Source organism: Barbus barbus (assembly GCF_936440315.1).
Source record: "Barbus barbus genome assembly, chromosome: 4".
Lineage (NCBI taxonomy): Eukaryota > Metazoa > Chordata > Actinopteri > Cypriniformes > Cyprinidae > Barbus > Barbus barbus.
In genome coordinates this window covers 35,162,654-35,180,886 of record NC_136732.1, presented here as the reverse complement: position 1 = coordinate 35,180,886, position 18,233 = coordinate 35,162,654, and the positions used below count along the sequence as shown (strand labels likewise).

The 18,233-nt window shown below is 38.0% G+C and overlaps 1 protein-coding gene across 1 annotated transcript in view; it reads left to right on the top strand.

The window, feature by feature from the left end:
• Positions 1–532: 532 nt before the first annotated feature.
• Positions 533–18,233, top strand: part of LOC306868849 (uncharacterized protein) — a 36,299-nt gene continuing 18,598 nt past the window's right edge. Inside the window, exons 1-3 of the mRNA XM_079415251.1 lie at positions 533–593; positions 14,447–14,632; positions 15,814–15,909. Coding sequence (XP_079271377.1) covers positions 14,464–14,632; positions 15,814–15,909 — 265 coding nt within the window. The 5' untranslated portion in view covers positions 533–593; positions 14,447–14,463. The remainder of the gene's footprint in view (positions 594–14,446; positions 14,633–15,813; positions 15,910–18,233) is intronic.

The window sequence follows — 18,233 nt, the reverse complement described above, 5'->3', positions numbered from 1 at the left end:
AAATAAAATAAGTTTAAGGTTTTCTATATTTTATTTTATTTATTAATGTTTATTTTATTCCAAGTAATTATATTTATTTATTATTTTAGTTTTTATTAACTAACCCTTGTCACAGTAGTATGTTTGTATTCAAATTTCACACAAAATTTTCAATTATAATAGGCCTAGTCTATGCCAGGGATTTTCAAATTGAGGTCTAGGAACTTTCAGGGGGGTTCTAAGGAGGTCCATGTCTTTTTCGCACACAGTATAAAAAGCTCCGTATAGGTCTATATGAAAATACATAGAAACCTTTATGCTTAAGGTTCAAAGAAGGTATCAAACCCTTAATTCATTGTTAGAAAGCATCTGCCAAGATCGTAAAGGTAATTCCTGATCACAACGCAGACATCCTAAAATATATAAAATAATGTAACACACAGGATATCATTCGGTTAGTTGTGTGTGAATATCATAGAAGTGCACAGAGCTCATCCTGACATCATTCTTGATCTCGCTCTCTAGCGCCATCCTCCCTTTGCAGGACGCTGAAGGAACTGGTTTGTTCACTGACTGCTGCAGTTGGACAGACAATAACTCAGTGTGCCACAGAGGTAAGTCAAACCGGTTTACAAACTCAAAGACTTGTATTTAACAGCGATGCATCATTAATCGAGCAATGAGACATGCTCCTAAGCCTTACCACAGTTTTTACCCCTTTATTGGTCTTAGGATGTTAGTGAATCCGACCGTTGGGTGTGTGACTGAGACATAACGGGCCTGAATTTCTTTATAGCTTGATCTAGAAAAGAAAGAAAATTCATGTAATTTCACATAGATTGCATCGATAAGAAAAACTGCACATAAATCGGATTGCTTTTTTATGCATTCGCACCAACCGGTAGTTATTTAAATCATGAATGCACAATATAGACAATAACCTTTTTTTTTCATTTAAAGAATATTGCATTACATTATGTTTGTCTTTTAGCATGGCATGCAGGATTTTTTTTTATTTATGAAATCTCGAGGCAGTGTGGCGATAGACGCATGCTATTCTTCACGTGCACGCGGTGTGGAAAAACCTAGAAGTGTTGAGACACTGATGATGGAGCATAATGTGGCTCACACCGGTGCGTTAAGTCAGTTTGGATGAAAGGTGCCAGTTTTTTTTCTCCAGGTCTGTTGTGGTCATAACGAATGACAAATCGATAGTCGGTTTTTTATGCGTCTTTTGCGCGTGGTCCTGATGCGCCTGACAGCGATAAGCGGACTCGACGCGTCGCTCATCCTCCGGTGTAAAGCGATTTTCGCAGTTTGCTCTCGGTTGAAAATGGTGCTGATGTTGCATCTGGATGTTTTGCCATAGTTACACAAATCGCTATAGGATATATTAAAGGTTCTCCTTTATCTGTAGATTTAAGGCGAGTTTAGAGCGCACGTCTTTGAAAGAACCCTCTTTTTTTCCTCTAAGTGAACATGATGAAGATGCTGACATTTGTAACACCACATGGGGCTTTTGTCTGGGCGACTCTGCAAATAAAACAGTCTATTGAACAAAAATGTGATATTAGGCTACACAAAAAGACTTTCACTAGCAGCAACAAGCCTGAATCTGTAACATTTAAAAAAAATCCCATGTTTTTCTATTGCTTCAGTTTATATGTAATCTGACATAAAACTCGCTGTTTTTTCTGTTTTATGATTTGTATGCGAATACAAGGATGTGTAGATTAATTCTGCATTTTCAAGGCAGCGGACACACCTTGCTCCCCCGCCCTCTCCGTCTCTCTCTCTCTCTCTCTCTCTCTCTCTCTCATCACGGCTGTTGCTTGGCCACACTCTCATCATCCTCGCTCATTGTTCGCTCGTAAGTACCATTTCTTTTTAAAAATAAACATTATGAATTCTAGAATCTTGGCTGTAACATTTGAAACGAAACAGTCGACTTCCTCCCCCACGCCCATCTCTGCCGAACATGCCTTTCGCCCAACCGCACCGTCGCCTTCGTATCGATTATGTATGTAGTTTTTTATTTTTATAATGTTTAAAGATCACGAAATGGCATTTGCGGTTAGTATTTCAGCATGGCTTTATAGCAGTGGCTCTTTCTGGAGCGGTATGTAATGGTCGGTCGGTTTGTATTCTGCAGATCGTTTTCTTCATTGCCTGTCTGTGCAAATTATAAACATGTATCTGAACCTAGTTTACTAAACACGTTATTTTAACCAGTGTTATTAGATTTGAGAAAATTAAGGAGGAAATTAATAATATAGTCATGGAGTTCAAAGATACAGCAAGGCATGTACAAAAAGAGCTGAGGAGATTATGAACTAACCTTAGTACTCTGTATTAGTTTTGAACAGATTTACAAAGCAAGACATTCCAGTAAAGCTGACAAACATTATTTAATTAAAATCCCCACTTATTAACTAACTAATACAAGATGCTGTCTGCAGGGTATCTGTAGCATAAAAGCCCAAAAATAGTTAATTAAAAGCCTAGGCAGAGTTGCTTTTGCATAGGCTACATAAAAATATGCATGCAGAAATCTACTGAAAGACACTTCCCTTATTAAGACTTATTGTTTAGACAGTAGATCCCACCGTCATACAGAACCAGAGTGCTTTCTGTCCAGTTATTCCTAGCATTATCTAATTAACCATGGCAATTAAAGAGACCCGTGAAACATTAAGCATTAAATCTGATTCCGTTTACAGACCATGCAATGAAGTGTGTGTTACTCCTGTCAGACAACCAGCCTGTTACTTGCATCAGTTTCTCACTGTTAGTCGCTTATAGCTTCAGAATGGAGGAGGGGTGGGCTTGATTTCAAACTCATTTCTCCTTTCATTTAGAAGAAAATTTGCTTCTTATAATGACTGCATCATAATTTAGCTTAAAGTCGTAATGATAAGTATTACAGTATGTAGTAATAGAGTCATATGTTTCAGACCATATGTTGTCAGAGGGTCTCCACAACGGGATGTGAGCATTACATTTCACTTTAATTTCATTAGAAGAATCATTATCGCCCAATAAGATCTCTGGAACGTTCGGGGATACGACAGATATGTCTATCCAGATTCAACAAGTCTTGAAGACAGCGAGACAGTGTCTATCTGGTCTGGTAGGCCAGATCCCATGCAGTGTGCACTGCAGTCCTGAACGCCCTGATGCACCATGGCAACAGATGGCAAAAATGTGTCTTGCACACACACGCAAGCTGATTTCATGGTGTTTATACATCTTATATTCTCTATATTGAAGCCAGTTGAGTAGTTTATGATATCATAGCTATCTGCATCCGCACACATTTTGTGGTGGATGTATATCACCAGACTGACATTTTCCTCTTCATGCCAGTATCTGTACAACACATGTTCACGTAAATACCAACCGTCCTTTTCAGGGACTGAATATTTTCATATGCTAAGTGGATCATGCTGTTATCAGCAGCGACTTTGTCTGGCAGCATGAGCATTATTTCATGTCAGCCAGAGTCCGCACACACAAACACATTAACTGCTCCGCCAGTTGGTTCATTTAACGTGCAGATTCAGTTCATTGATCTGAACTCTTGTGGAGTCTGGGCAAGACTTGGGCTGTGGGTCTAGACCACATGGCAGATGGGAAGGCTGCGTCTCTCGGTTAGATCAAGGACATTTTGCTGTTGGAGCAGGTGTGACATGGGCAAATCACCCCAGCACTGTTTATGCATAAATTAGGCTTTTATGTCATGATTGTAGTAATGCATATTATTTACATTCTCTTTGAGAATGTTTCTGACATTAGTCCTAATAATCTTGTTCTGAACTCTTTTTTTTTTCTATACAAAATAAAGGTTATTTATTGGCCTCAGTGGTTCCATGAAGAACCTTTAACATCTATAGAATTTTCCATTGCACACAAGGTTCTTTAAAGTAAAAAAGTTATTTTTTTTATTTGTATTATTAAAACGTTCTTCACCCTTACAAAATAATAGAAAATACTTTTATTTAAACCTGCTAAATCTCGTGAGGCTTCACCTTCATGATTACAAACCTATATGACTTTCTGCCATCTGTGGAACTCAAAAGGTACATTTCTGAAGAATATTTCAGTTACTTTGTTACATATAAAGTGAATTATGAATAAAGCCATCAAGCTACAAAATTACCAAAATAGCATCATAGCTTGGGCACTATATTCCAGATCTTCTGAAGTCATATGATAGCTCTGTACTGCAAACAAAGATTATTGCAGTATACTATATGCAGTGTGTTATTTGTGAAATTAATTGTTTCAAAGTATTTCCTACACCATTTTTTTTCATACAACATACCAACTTGTAATTATTTATTAAGTAGTCATTATTCATAGAAAGTCTTTGCTCAAGCTCACCTTGATGTGTTCATGAGACAGTGATGTCTGATTTGTGAACAAATCATTGTTTTAAATTCAGTGAATGAACTGATTTGCTTAAGGATCAGACCATTCTAGTTCTCAGACCATTCAACTCAATGATCCAGTCCCACTGGATATCAGATCAATGGAGTGAAGATTAATAGTGAAAAACCTTTTAAATTCAGTCTCTCCCTCAAACAAAGCTAACATTTGGCTTCAGAAGAGATGGAATATAGTGTAAGAGCTGTGTGGACCACATTTATGATATGTTTATGATGCTTTTTTTTTTATGGGGCAGTCGTTGCCTAATGGTTAGAGAGTCGGACGTGGGGGAGTGAATGACCAACGCTATCTTACCCTCAACACCACGACTGAGGTGAGACCCCCGAGCAAGGCACCGAACCTCCAACTGCTCCCCGGGCGCCGCAGCAAAATGGCTGCCCACTGCTCCGGGTGTGTGTTCACGGTGTGTCTGTGTTTGTTCACTACTCCCTGCTGGATGGGTGAAATGCAGAGCACAAATTATTGGCCACACATCACATCCTTTCCTTTATGGGGGAATTTTGGAGCTTGACACCCATTTACTTAGTGGCCAGAATATGATTTAAAATGTTCACCTGTTAAGTTTCACTGAAGAAACAAACCCAAACAGGTTTGAAATTACATTTAATTACGGGGGTTTTTTTTCAGTGAACTATTTCTTTAAACACATAAGCATGATTTTGGGGAGAGCCAGGGAAAGGATAAGCTCCTAACCACTGGATTTAGTGTTTACCAGTTAATCTTGCTGGCTGGTGCAATTTGGCATGCTTCAATGCTTGATAAAATACTGAATACATTTCTTGATCAAGCCGCACCTGCCATGCATTTGGCACATGTAGACTTGCAGCCATCGCCCTCACTGATCCTGCTGCCCAGTGTTGCAGCTCTGCGGGAACAGACAGAGAGAGAGAATGGGAAAGAGATGGACTAAAGGGTGGAGACATGGAGAAATGGCTGCACACTTCTGAAGTGATGCTGCAATCTGCATTGCTAGCTGGGATGGACAAAACTAGGTCAGAGGCAGAGCGGCACCCAACTGTGCACAGACAGGGAAGCTAGCAGAGTTGCCCACCCTTCAATAACAACCTAAGCACACACACAATTATTACCTTTCTACAAACTGTAAAAAAACAGTCAATAATTTCACACTGAACTGCCTCTAGGAAGTAGTTTCACTTGAGTGGTCTTGACTTGGGTGTTTTTGCTGCTGCATTGTTGCAGAGGCATTCCAGAACCATCTCCCGGACACTTCAATTACACTGCGCATAGGGCACTTATGTAATTGGTCCATCTGAAAAACTCTGAGAGAGACCCATAAATTTAGTGAACAGAAACGCTGAGCTGGAAAGGACAGTCTGGTTAATTTAACCCTCAGAGAAGCTAAGGTATGAGTGTCTCTCTGGGCTGTTAAAGAGGACAGATGATAAACAAGCTAGTATTTTAGTTATAGGGCAATGACCACCCAGATATGGATCTGCGTTCAGAGTATAGTAGGTGGATTTAAGCTCAGACATGCCCTGTCTAAGAAATAGCTACCATGTCTAGACAATCGTCTAGACAATCATAGTTCATCTGCCTCCAGCCTGTTAAAAACAGGGTAGGTGATTTGGTTCAAAAACATTTTTTGTTATGCTGGTTGAAAGTCTCTCCACATCCCGATAGCAATCACTAAGTTAAGTAGTCTAAATGCATTTGTATTTATATATTTTATGGTCCTACGCCTTCCACAGACGATATAAATATATATATTACATCGTCTGTGGAAGGTGTAGGGCCATAAAATCTTCCAAGGATTTCGAAAAGCTGACCTACCTGCCTGCCAACGTTTGTATGATAATACGTCATCAGCGTGTTCCATTATGCTACTGCAGATTGAGTGATAATGGACGTGTTATTATTGTAATATTATGCGCTTTGTACTCTAATGAAGGTGAATGAGACATGAGGTAATCTGACAGGGCTGCATTCAACCCTACACCAACGTGGTCTCTCACCGTGTTGCTGGTTGTCCTCTGGCCTGCCGGTGCGTGTTCATGTGTTTTGGAGGAGGCGTGGCTTTAGAGAGTGATTTACAGGGAGGGTGAGATCTTACACTTTCAAAGCTAGCTTTGCTATTGCTAGCCTTTCCGAAATCGCCTACCCTACATTTATCCTGGACATGACAGATATTTTGATGTAGGGCTGACAGATTCCTCAAGATATTCTAACGCATTATTAAACATTAGCACAACCACAGTCATTAAAAAATCAGCATGAAATGCTGTTTGCAGCCAAATTTACTTGTATATGATGTATACTCAACCATAAAGCTGATATAATTATTTTCATGTTTCAATTAAAATAATAAGTGTTTTTGAGATGACAGTCCATAAAGTCTTGAAGGGAGTCAAGTTATTACATTTTAAAATATTTCAAGGGCTTTTTCCCCCTTTAAAATAACATGAACCGATTCATTATTCACAATAAAACCAGGAATGTTTATTAAGAAATAAATGAGAGAGGGTAAAATTTGATTTCATGTTGACCTTAATGAAAACGTCAATGTATTAGAGGCTTGGAAAGCAGACAAGCCACAAAACATAGACAGGAAATGGAGGAGTGCAAACGGATGGCTTACAAATAATGAATTTTAAAGCCACAAGGGCCTAACATAATTATTCAGGACACTTATGTCACGAGTACTGTTCTCATTTACTCTTTCATTAAGACATTAACCTTTATTATGCTGTAAAGATCAAGATTCTTAATGTTGGAAAAGCTATGGATTATGATCCTTCTAGATTCAAGATTTTTATTTTGAATCTAGAAGGTTCATAATCCATAGCTTTTCCAATTCTGAGGCACCAACCAAGTGAAAAGATGGTGAATTTCATGTGAAAGGAGGGTGTTTGTGTGGGAATTCACCATAGTGACATTACTGTGGAAGCGAGAAATGTCTTTGAGAGCATTATGGGTGTGCACATTTAACTCACCCGGTTTTCTCCTGCTTGTTGTTTGGCTCATATTTATTGAAGATGGCCACTTTATTGATTTCTCTTCTTATCGCATCAGCTGGGTTCTGTCTACGTCTGCACATTTTTTCACAGATTCCTCTCTGCAAGCAGAGTGTTTGCCTCATTTTCTGCCCTTGCTAAGGGCTGTACATTTACTGACAAGTCCTAATTACAGAAAGAGACATACATAAGGTAACATGAGGTTATGGATCGCCATGTCATCAAGTCGTGGCACGCACACACACGCCTCTACCTCCTGGTATCTGGTGTGCAGGGTTTGACAGATGGTCATTTTTCCAATTGAATAAGCAAAAGTCAGGTCAATTTAGCAGAAAAACAGCCGATCTTCACCACACTAGGACCACTGACAAGTTACATAGCATCACATTTAATACGCATGACTGGATCAGCGTCATTCCATATTGAAAATTGCCCACTGGTTCTTCAATACATGACCAGGTTTGCCACGTTTACACCAGATATTTGCATCTGATCATAAACCGAAAGTGCTAAACTTGACCAACTGTGTAGAGCTATGAGGAAAAGAAATGTCTGATTGATTTGAAATGGCTCAAACAAAAGGTTGTGGCTAAAGGCTTCATAGACAGGAAGAGACCGAATGACAGTCATGTAAAGTGACCAAAAACAAACTTGTTTTTTCGTGCCATTTAGGGTATAGGTAAACGATACTGTAAATTCTGCAAAATATATATTATTACATTATATTATTTGAGTAATATTGATTGTACCACCAACATGGAAAATCTGTATTTAAATGTGGGCCAGTCTTTTACTAAAAAAAGTGATTATTACATCCTCAAAAGTGACTCTTGTGTCAGATCGGTACCTTGTTGACTTGACTCTTGATTGCTAAAAAACCCTGTGTGCCCTTTGATCCGGTTTGGTGACAAATCATGCCCCTCTCGAAATCTGGTCTCTATTTGGACCCCAGTTGGATCCCAACAAAATCATGTTATGATAACTGCTTTTTGCACTACATTATAATGACCATTATTGTCTGTATTATTTAGCTTATGCACTAGAATAACAAAGATACCCGATTAGCGTAATAGCTTAGGAATTTACACTTACCTTACATGTATTCACAATTATTTTTTATTTAATTATGTGTTAAATGCCCAAAGTTTTATTTTAGAAATAAATTATGTTAAATTATTCACTTAATAGGATATTATTATTAATTAGCAGTTAATCAGTTGTAAGAAATTACGTTCAATTTGTTTAATTATGCATTAATTTGTTAAATAAAAGCCATACATATTTTAAGTTAATATTAGTCACATGTTTTTAGGATTATAATTAACTGATATTGATGGAGACCTGATTTCCAAGGACGACACTATTTGTCATGACACCAGATGAGGAATGAAGTCAACATCCTATGGAGCTGCTAAGGAGACATGGTGATGGAAATATGAGATGGGAGGAAACATTAAACTTAAATGTTTACTCACAAAACTATTGCATTCCCTCAAGAAACTTTGGGTTTTTTCCCCCCACCTCATATTAGGTTTTGCGAGGGAGCGCAAAGATTCTCAGGAAAATGTAAAAGTTTTGCAAGACAAAGCAAAGTTTCTTAAGGGAACGTAAAAGAAGAACACATTGAGATATTACTATTCCTCCCATTTATTTTTTTCCATCACCACATGTCTTTAGGGGCTCCATTACCAATCAGATTAGAGTATACCGAATTGAGAAGGTCAGCAAATGTGCCGACTACATGGACATGTTGGTGGGCCATGCATAACCTCAAGAAACCTTTCAGATCTGCCGCGCTGCAGGATCATTTAGCTCAGTGTGCTCAGGCAAAATAACATGTGATGTGATGAGAGAAGACAGGGCTGAGTGCAATGAAAATACCCACGATGCCTCAGTCCTTTAGATGTGATGGCAGCCTATTGCACTGTTGCAGAAAAATCAGTGAAAGTCCCTCTAGAAATCTGCTGTATCATACAGTTGCAGGCTCTGTCTGCTTGTCTGTCACTCTTTCTTTTCTCTCTCTTGAAGTCCCTTTATCCTTTCATTCCCAAAGTGCTCTCTTTTTCTCTTTCTTTTTCTTGCTCTCTGAATTCTTTCCTCCTGCGTGCTTTGTCTTTGTTGTTTTGCTCTCCTTTCCGCCTACACGCTCTTGTCCTTTCAGCTCAGAAACCCTCACACATTCCCTCTCTGTCTCTCTCTGTTTGTCTTCCTCATCACTCGTTCTCCTTTGCTCACTGTTTACTGTATTGTTGCAAGCAGGGCTCAGCTTTGGCTTCTATTTACTGGCTAGTCTGGGCCAGTAATTCAGTAATTACTTCACTGCCAAATTTTCACTAGCATCACCAATTATGCATTTTATTTAGCAACGCGTATAAAATGTGTCATAAAATAAAACTACATTTTCATTTGGCATTTTTCATTCTTTTTTTATACTAACAAAAATAAACTAATAACGTTAATAATAATACATTTTAATTTTGATGTTTAAAATTGTGTAAATTTTACAGTTAATGGATAATATTATCTTCATGACAGCTATAAATTCATAAACACATGCAAATGATGATATATGATGCAAAACATTTCTGATTGACTTCTGATCATTTTCAACCCATTCTTACTGATATTTTCAAGTAGGCTAACTAACACCTAACAATTATTTTGAAAATCAGATAATCTGTTAAAGGATTAGTTCACCCCAAAATGAAAATTAGCCCATGATTTCATGATTTAATTATTCCAAAAAAGTCTCATTAAAGTTTCTGGATTTGACTAAAAAAAAAATCCAAAATGTCCAAAACGTGCACTTGATCTGAGACGTGAATTTATTTATTTATAATTCACCTAGATTCTTGGTGATGCTAAATACATCACTGTAAACAAAAAGGTTATGTGTGCGCGGCATGCAAACAGTGTTCAACAGTGTAGTACAGTCCAAATAAAGAAAGTGACGTTTCTGTCAAAGGGCCCAAAACTCCCCAACACTGGCTCCGAACCAGCGTGCCATCCTTATTGTTGAGCTGTTCTGTTACATTAGCGTACTACACACCTCTTTCCTTTTCTGCCCCCCTCCTCCCTCTTTCTCTCAGTCTCCATTTCCCTTTCACCCTCTTTTTTGCTCTTTCATTCTCTCTTGCTTTCTGCAGTAATGTGTCCTGAATATTGATGAGGTGAGAGTTGCCCGTCCCTGGCTGCAGGCCAACTCACATTACAATTCTCCGTCTCACCCCTGCCCACTTCAGTCAGGCCACCCCTTAGCCATATCGGCCACATGTCGCCCTGCGTTGTCTTTCAAGAGCCCTCCGCATTCACAAGCCTACCCTTCATAAATCCAGCATTGCCCTTTCTGGTCCGTGCCACTGCCTTAACCACGAAAAAAAAGACAGCGACAGAGAGCGAGAAACGCTCAGGAAGAAAGGCGTAGACTTCTTAAAGGGGCACTGACATTCTCACTGCACTGCCCAGGAGGGATCACAATCATTCAGGTCAAGTGCACCAGCATGCTGAGCACCGTGAACAGCGATTGTTGTAAATCTGACTTCCAGCCAGAGGAGACCAAACTGCCTGAGCATAAAACTTAGGCAGCAAATTCACAACGCAATGTTTCTGGAAATAAAAACAACATGAATTCTCAAATTGTACTGCTTACTTTCTCAATACACACTCCTGGTTATTCATTGTGCATGTGATTGCACAAAAAGAAAATGTTTGTCTTTGCAGTCTACAAACTGGTTGATGTCATCAATCCCTCTTATTCTTGAGACCCATCTGGTGTCTGCTTTCCACAATCCAGTTGATTCCCTATGGACAAGATCAAGTGTTCAACTGAAGGAAATGGTCATGCTTTTCATGACCAGAGCCTTCTAGCAAACATTGAATCACACGCCAAACACATTTACTCTTCTGTCCAGACCAGCATGTGCTTCCTCAAGCTAGTTTATGTTAGTTAGTGCCCATTTGTTGATATTCTAGCTGGTGAACCAACAAGTTTTTTGCCAGCAAAACCTGGTAAACCAGTAACTGAAGCTGATTGACTGACTTAACTGTTTGAGATGGTTAAAAGAAAAGTTATAAACTACATTTTTGTGATGTTTTACAAATTGCCATTCCAAACTTGTACAATTTCTTCTGTGGAACACACACAAAATAATTAAAGCATGGTCACACCGCTTTTAATACATACAAACAAACAAAAAACAGTAACCTGGGGCTGTACTTAAAAGTATCAAATGCGCTATATTTCAGCTTTGTGTGAGAGGAACAGCAAAAGAAAATCATGCAGAACCATGTGAGAACCAATGGCATTTGAGATATTAATGTATTAATGTAATCTGACGCCACTGAATTATAAAGTCAGCTTGAAATGAAAGTCAACCTTTTCCCCTATTGTGACATATCTGAGTGAAATTGCTTCTTGAATGAGAATATAGGCTTGGACTTTATTTTGTCCATTAGGAATTGATTGGATAATCCTCTATTGCTAATTTCTGCGATCATGTGAGTGACGGGTTATTGGAAGGGATGGATTATGGTCTGATGGGGATTCCAGCATACCATGCTGAGGACCAACATCCTAAACGCACCATCTGCTGAAGACCAGCTGCAAGGCTATCCTCTATTTTTTTTTTTTTTTCAGTTTTTGAGCATTTTAGATGTTGCTCCCCAGTTTGTGTTTCTCCGACAAACATTTTTGGTAAATGAATCCGGTTTCCTCTGGTTATCTAGTTCTGTACTGACTGTGGTTGCAGGTGGTTTCTAAACTCTGTTTACTGATATCACAGCTTGCTCTGAATAATGCATAAGGATCCTGCGGGAGTCAGGCTTGAATTTGCACCACTGCTGCCTCAGGGAAACCCGTCTTGTGAGAGTTTATTAAGAAGGTGACAGATTCTCCCTGGGGAATTTGGAGAATGATGCTTCCCAATCCTCAGCGCACTTGTGCAATCATGGTGCCGGGAACAAAACACCTTCAAATACAAAGCATAAGGGAATAGTTAACCCAAAATATGTTGTTCCAAACCCATATGACTTTGTGGAACATGAAAGGTGAACATTTAATGACTGTTTTCCATATTCTTTGCAATTAAAATAAATGACTGAAGCTTCAAAGCTACAAAAGAACCATAAATTGGTCCAAGTCATACGGGTTAGAAATGAAGACCGAATTTTCATTTTTGGATGAACTATGTCTTTTAAAGGCCATTTTGGCTTCTGGTGTTGTTCTACCCTGCTGGTCATTGCTGACTTTGAGGATGATGTAATTGACAAATGTAAACCCACCCCTGCAGCTTTGGCACTATTTTCAGCTCCACAGCACTTCTTGCCTAAAACAACTTGGTTTTCATTATGACTCTCACATCCAGAGGACCTTGCTGTGTGGGTCTCAGAGTGCAGGCAAAACATTTGGGTGTCCGATTACGTACACATGGGTCATCGACAAAAAGGATTTATGGGATATGACAATGTTGCGTGTGAGCCATCTAATCCATTTCTACACTAATGCAATTCATGTTTATGGGCATCCTGTGTGAAGGAGATGGATGAGAGCATTCATTGTCTCCAGTGTGGATTTACTAATAGCTCTGCTGGGACTACATAAGTTTGTCTTAACATTGAACAAAGTATAAAGCAGAACTGCTAAAAGGAGAACCACATTCTTACTTGTATCAGGAAGCACACACTCAGACACACAGACCATAATTAAAAGAACAGGATACGGCTTTTTCTGGGCGTGATTTTAAGAGTAAATTAAATCCCAGTGCCATCAATCCATCATTTAATACCTTCAAATAATATCTAATCTTGCTCTCTTCATTGGATGAAAGGTTCTGGTACCTTCTATGTTTGGCAGAGAGACTCGATTGGCTTTCTGTCAGCCAGTTATTGGTTTTACCTATAATGGAGAACATGTGCACATTAGCAATTATGCTATTTCTACATGTTAAGAAGCTATATATCAGAAGCTGTTTTTGTGGAAGAGAGGTCTCTTACCACTTCCTGCTGTCTCCTGTAATCTTACTGTTTCATTCACCATGGCAGATATATTCACTTTGTATCATGGGATTGTTTGAACATTGATCATATAGAGTCTGAAATTAAACTGGGAACTTAATCATAATTTATAGCTTTAACACATAAAATAAGTTGTTTTCCATAAATGATACAAATTTTAACAAATAAATATCAAACTGAGCAGAACAGAAGAATTGCTGAATGCTTAGACTGAATGCTCACTGCTCACATTTGGTTTATTTATCAGTTGATTTATGGTCTAACATTTGCTTATATTTCCCATCTTGTCTCTAAACAGTTGTTATTACAGCCTTTGGTCAAATTATATTATGCATCTAGCTGTTCTTCTTTCTAGAAGATGTTTTAACACCCAAGCAACAAGAAACAAATTACTGGAAAAGATACATCTGACTAAACTTCCTCCAAATATGAAATTATGGCACTTAAAAAGACTTAAAGGCTGTAGCTATTTTGTCTCTATGGTATTTGAATGCCATTTTTGTGTCTTGCTTTGTCCTTAGCTATAATGATAAGTTTTTTATGAAATATTCATTTCTAAAATCTCCTATATTAGAATCTCTTTTAAAATGGACTTTTCTTGTTACGGTGTTATTTGCTCTTGCCAGGTCACTCTTTTAATCTCAGCTAAAAAAGTAAGATAACTAACTAATATCATAGTTTTAACGTCGTTAAATAAAGCTTACTAACCAATGAACGAACCAACCAGCTAACTCATAACTCTATGTAAGTAACTCTTTGTATCATACACTGGATCAAGTTGTGATCGTTGCTCCTGCCTGAGCTAGATCACCTTTTTTTAATCTCAACTAACTAAATAACTAAAATCTTAACATTTTCAACTAACAAAAACAACTAAATATGTGTGTGCATATGTACGTCACTCTGATAATGCTACTAATAATATTAATTGGATATGAGGGAGGAGACATCTTGTGGCTAAAAGGCAATGCAGCACTTATTTGTCACATTGCCACATTAGCCCTTGATGACTGTTTTCTGTTTTAACTCTACAGACTGAAATCATCTCAAAATGGACCATCAGGACCACATGAATTCTGGACAGCTGGGTGACTCTCAGCACTCTCCTGGGAACAACATAGCATCTGGTGTAGCTAACATGACCATCAGTGGCGGCCATCAACAAGACATGAAGAATGGGACAGCAGCACATATGGGACCGGGTGATGGGCCAGTGAAAGGTCTGTATATTGAGTAAAAAAATGTAGTTACTGTAATAAAAAGAGGAAAAAAGTGTAAGGCTGAAACCCCCCTTTTCCCCACAAAGCGCAGAAGAGCTGAGTGATACTCATGGCAGTGTGTTTCTCGCTTATGTCTCGTCTCATACTGAGAAACCTGACACATATGCTGACAGTGAAACTCAGCCATGTGTTGGTTTCAAATGTCTGTGAAGATATTCATTCATTCAGGTCAACTGCAGAATGTCTTGTAGAATTTATTTGTTGGGCCTAATTTTCCATTTGTTGAAGGACAATGGAGATCACAATCACAATTTTCACCTTGAGCCTTTTGAAAATGTGGTACACAAACCCTTAAATTTTAAGGCATCACCACCAAAGGGTTCCCACTGTCAATGGAAAACCTGGAAAATGAAGAGGAAAAAACTACATGATTTCCAGGTCTGGGAAACTCAATAAACTGCATGGACAAAAAAAAAGAAAATACATTTTCCTAGATATGCAAGAATTTGCTTTGTAAATATATTTGCAATAACTTAAACAATACATCCTTATCCTAAAGATTTTGGACAAAAGAGTTGGAAAATGAAGTTCAGTTAAGAATTTCTTCTATAAGACATTTTGTCCTGCCTGCATTGTGTGTTCACAATCATTTTTTTTATTTAAATTTAGTCATATAACATTGATCGTAGATTTGTTTTTTGGTTTCTTATGATGTATGCTTGGATGAGGCTCAGATGTGAGAAAATAGGTCATAGTTTACAAAAAAAGGGTAATCTGTCTTACCCGCTTTGGATTGTTCTGGCACAACTGACAAGCTTTCAGCAAGCCCCAGGCTCCCTCAGAGAGCACAGACGAAAACCTTCTTATCAACCAGCAACCTAAAATTCCAGCTCAGTTGTGCAGGCAGAAGTCATTAGAGCAGGATGTCTCTAAAATGACAAATTCTGTAAAATAAAGTTTGAGAAACAGCATGACACTGGCTTTTAGAGTTAGTTTGTCTTTTAAGAAAAGCTGTTTGAAAATCAGTTATAGTTATTGTCTCAAGAACATACTAACAGATGCATCAATGTCCTGTCCTTTGTTTAGAAGAAGACTGTGAGGAAATCATTCTTGCTTTGTTTGCCATCTAAACCACCTCAGTCCTCTGCTGTCCAAACTAAAAGCTCACCGTTCTTTCATAGAGGACACGCATGAACCAACGCCTGAGGTGACCACCCAAAAGCCTGTTTTAGAAGACTCCGAACCCAAACCCTCCTTTGATAAAGATGTGCCATTGGGTATGACCCTCCACGCTAAACTACAGTTGTGCCGCTCTACTTCGCTGTACTGTCCTGCCTGTTGCCAGTTCCCTTGATCACATTACTCCTTATTTTGCTACTGATTTGCTACTTTCAATTTGGTCACAGCTTTGATTCATTTCCCAAGGATGCAATACAACTACATAGTATGAATCAAATTCAATTTTCTGCATAATTATCAGTGCAATTATTAATTAAATAACTGGCACTTGAATGTTTTTTTGTGATGAAAGCCAGCCTCTCATGTTTCTCATGGACAAATGAGAGTGCTAGATACAAATGTAGCCATTTATCATCCTCACCTGCTGCTATTCTCCTGTTACTATGCTTTGATTTCCAATAGAGGGCCCTTCCAGGCAGGTTATGCAGTTTTAATTTGAATGCCTATTAACATAATTTTTTTTCTTTTATAATTTTCCCAAGTCCAGGCTGTAGGGTTCCCACGGTCATGGAAAACTTGGAAAAATCAGAGAATTTGAAAGTGGCTTGGAAAAGTAATACAACTTGAAATGTAATAAAAAATGATATGACAAATGTATAGTGACAATACATTTCCATGATTATGCAATGTATGGAGAAAGCCAAATCCTCCATTGAGCCCCGTTCAAACCTTTTGTCTTTTTAGAAACCGACTGATGTACAAATAGAAATAATTGTAGAAATCTCTAAAAAAACATTTTTAATAAAAATGAACAACAGGAAAAGTCACACTATAAACAGTGGGAACCTTAACACTAACATAAGATTTTTTGCCTTGCTTTTGCTAACAACAAGTTTCCAAAAACAAATGCTTATTACATTATCAACAGTAAAAATTACATTGACTTTTGGGCCAGCAACAAGCCTGGAACCTCTCAGGAGTGACCTTGTTCTTAGAAGCTTTTTGGAAACTTAGTTGAGTTGTTTTTCGCTGATGTTGTGATATGCTGATGTACAGCAGCACCGAAAAAATTCACTGAAAGCTAATTGCATGCCTTCAAGGTTGTAAAACGCAGTTGCAAAAGGAAGTAGTGTTCCCGAGCAACATAACTAGCTCTTTAAATGATTCAAGGCCAGTAAAAGCGCAGAATAGAGCAATTAGGCAAGTCTACTCATAAGAGAATAATGTAAGTTCTGGGCAGGGTGAGTACTAGACTAAATAGTGGTGCCCAGAACATCCATTTGGTATTTGACATGGTCAATCAGTGAGTGAGTAAATGACATAAGCACTAGAATTGCTAATAGCTTAGATGGATGTACCTGTCTGGTGCCGTGACCCGGAAATACAAGTCTGTAATAATAATAATTATTGTTGTTATTAAAACAAAAGATTTAAAAACAGCTCTAGCTATTACCGTCAGAGAATATTGAAGTGATAATATATATTTTTTCAAAATGCTTCAATGCCAAAACTTATAACAGCCAAAAATATTTACACTTGTGTGAATATATAAAAGGGAAATCAGAGCACTGCACTTCACTCTACAGAAGCGTTCATATGTTCTCCACACTTCTGAGCTTATTTGGAGCACTCGCATAACACTTCTCACAAAAGAGAGATAAAAATGCACATTTCATAGAATTCTATAGTCGCTTATTTTATTTTAAGTTATTGCACTATTTGTCTTTAAATTAGAATTTAATATAATTAAAATAGAATTTAATAATAACACATGCACACACACAAACAATAAGGCGGCCTTCTGCCATTACATAGGACATATAATTAAACTCACAAAAGTTCAAGGTTTAAGTGACAAGCTTAGTTTATCATTTATCTCCCAGAACCACAAACTCATTGATCTTGTCAGAGAATTAGCAGTCTAGTTGAGACAAAGGCATTAAGATGGCGTTATACATGTTGTATGCTGTGGTTCTATGAAGTTGGGAGTGATGTAGATGCATTAGACTACCATTAGCCATCAGCTGAATATTTCATGTTAGAGAACATGTTGCTGATGTTTGCAGTACAGCTGAAATGGGTCTGCAACTTTAATGGCTACTAAGTCCACTATACATACGAGCTCTTCACTTGTTATGAACTGCCAGAGCGATCAAATGTCTATAAAGTCATTCATAATGTAGACTTTCTCCATTAATTTCATATGATAAACCCATTTTACTTTAAAGCTATAGAGGAAGGGTTAACTCAATAAAAACATTTTGCTTTGTTTCCTGTGATTTATAGGTTGATAAGCAGTGTGCTTGTCTGACACCCATCGAGGGCATACATTTAGCATCTTTGTATTTGCAAAATTGCAAAATTGCTTAAGATCAGTTCACCTACAAAACTGGGCAAAATAATCCCAAAGCTGCTGTTAATG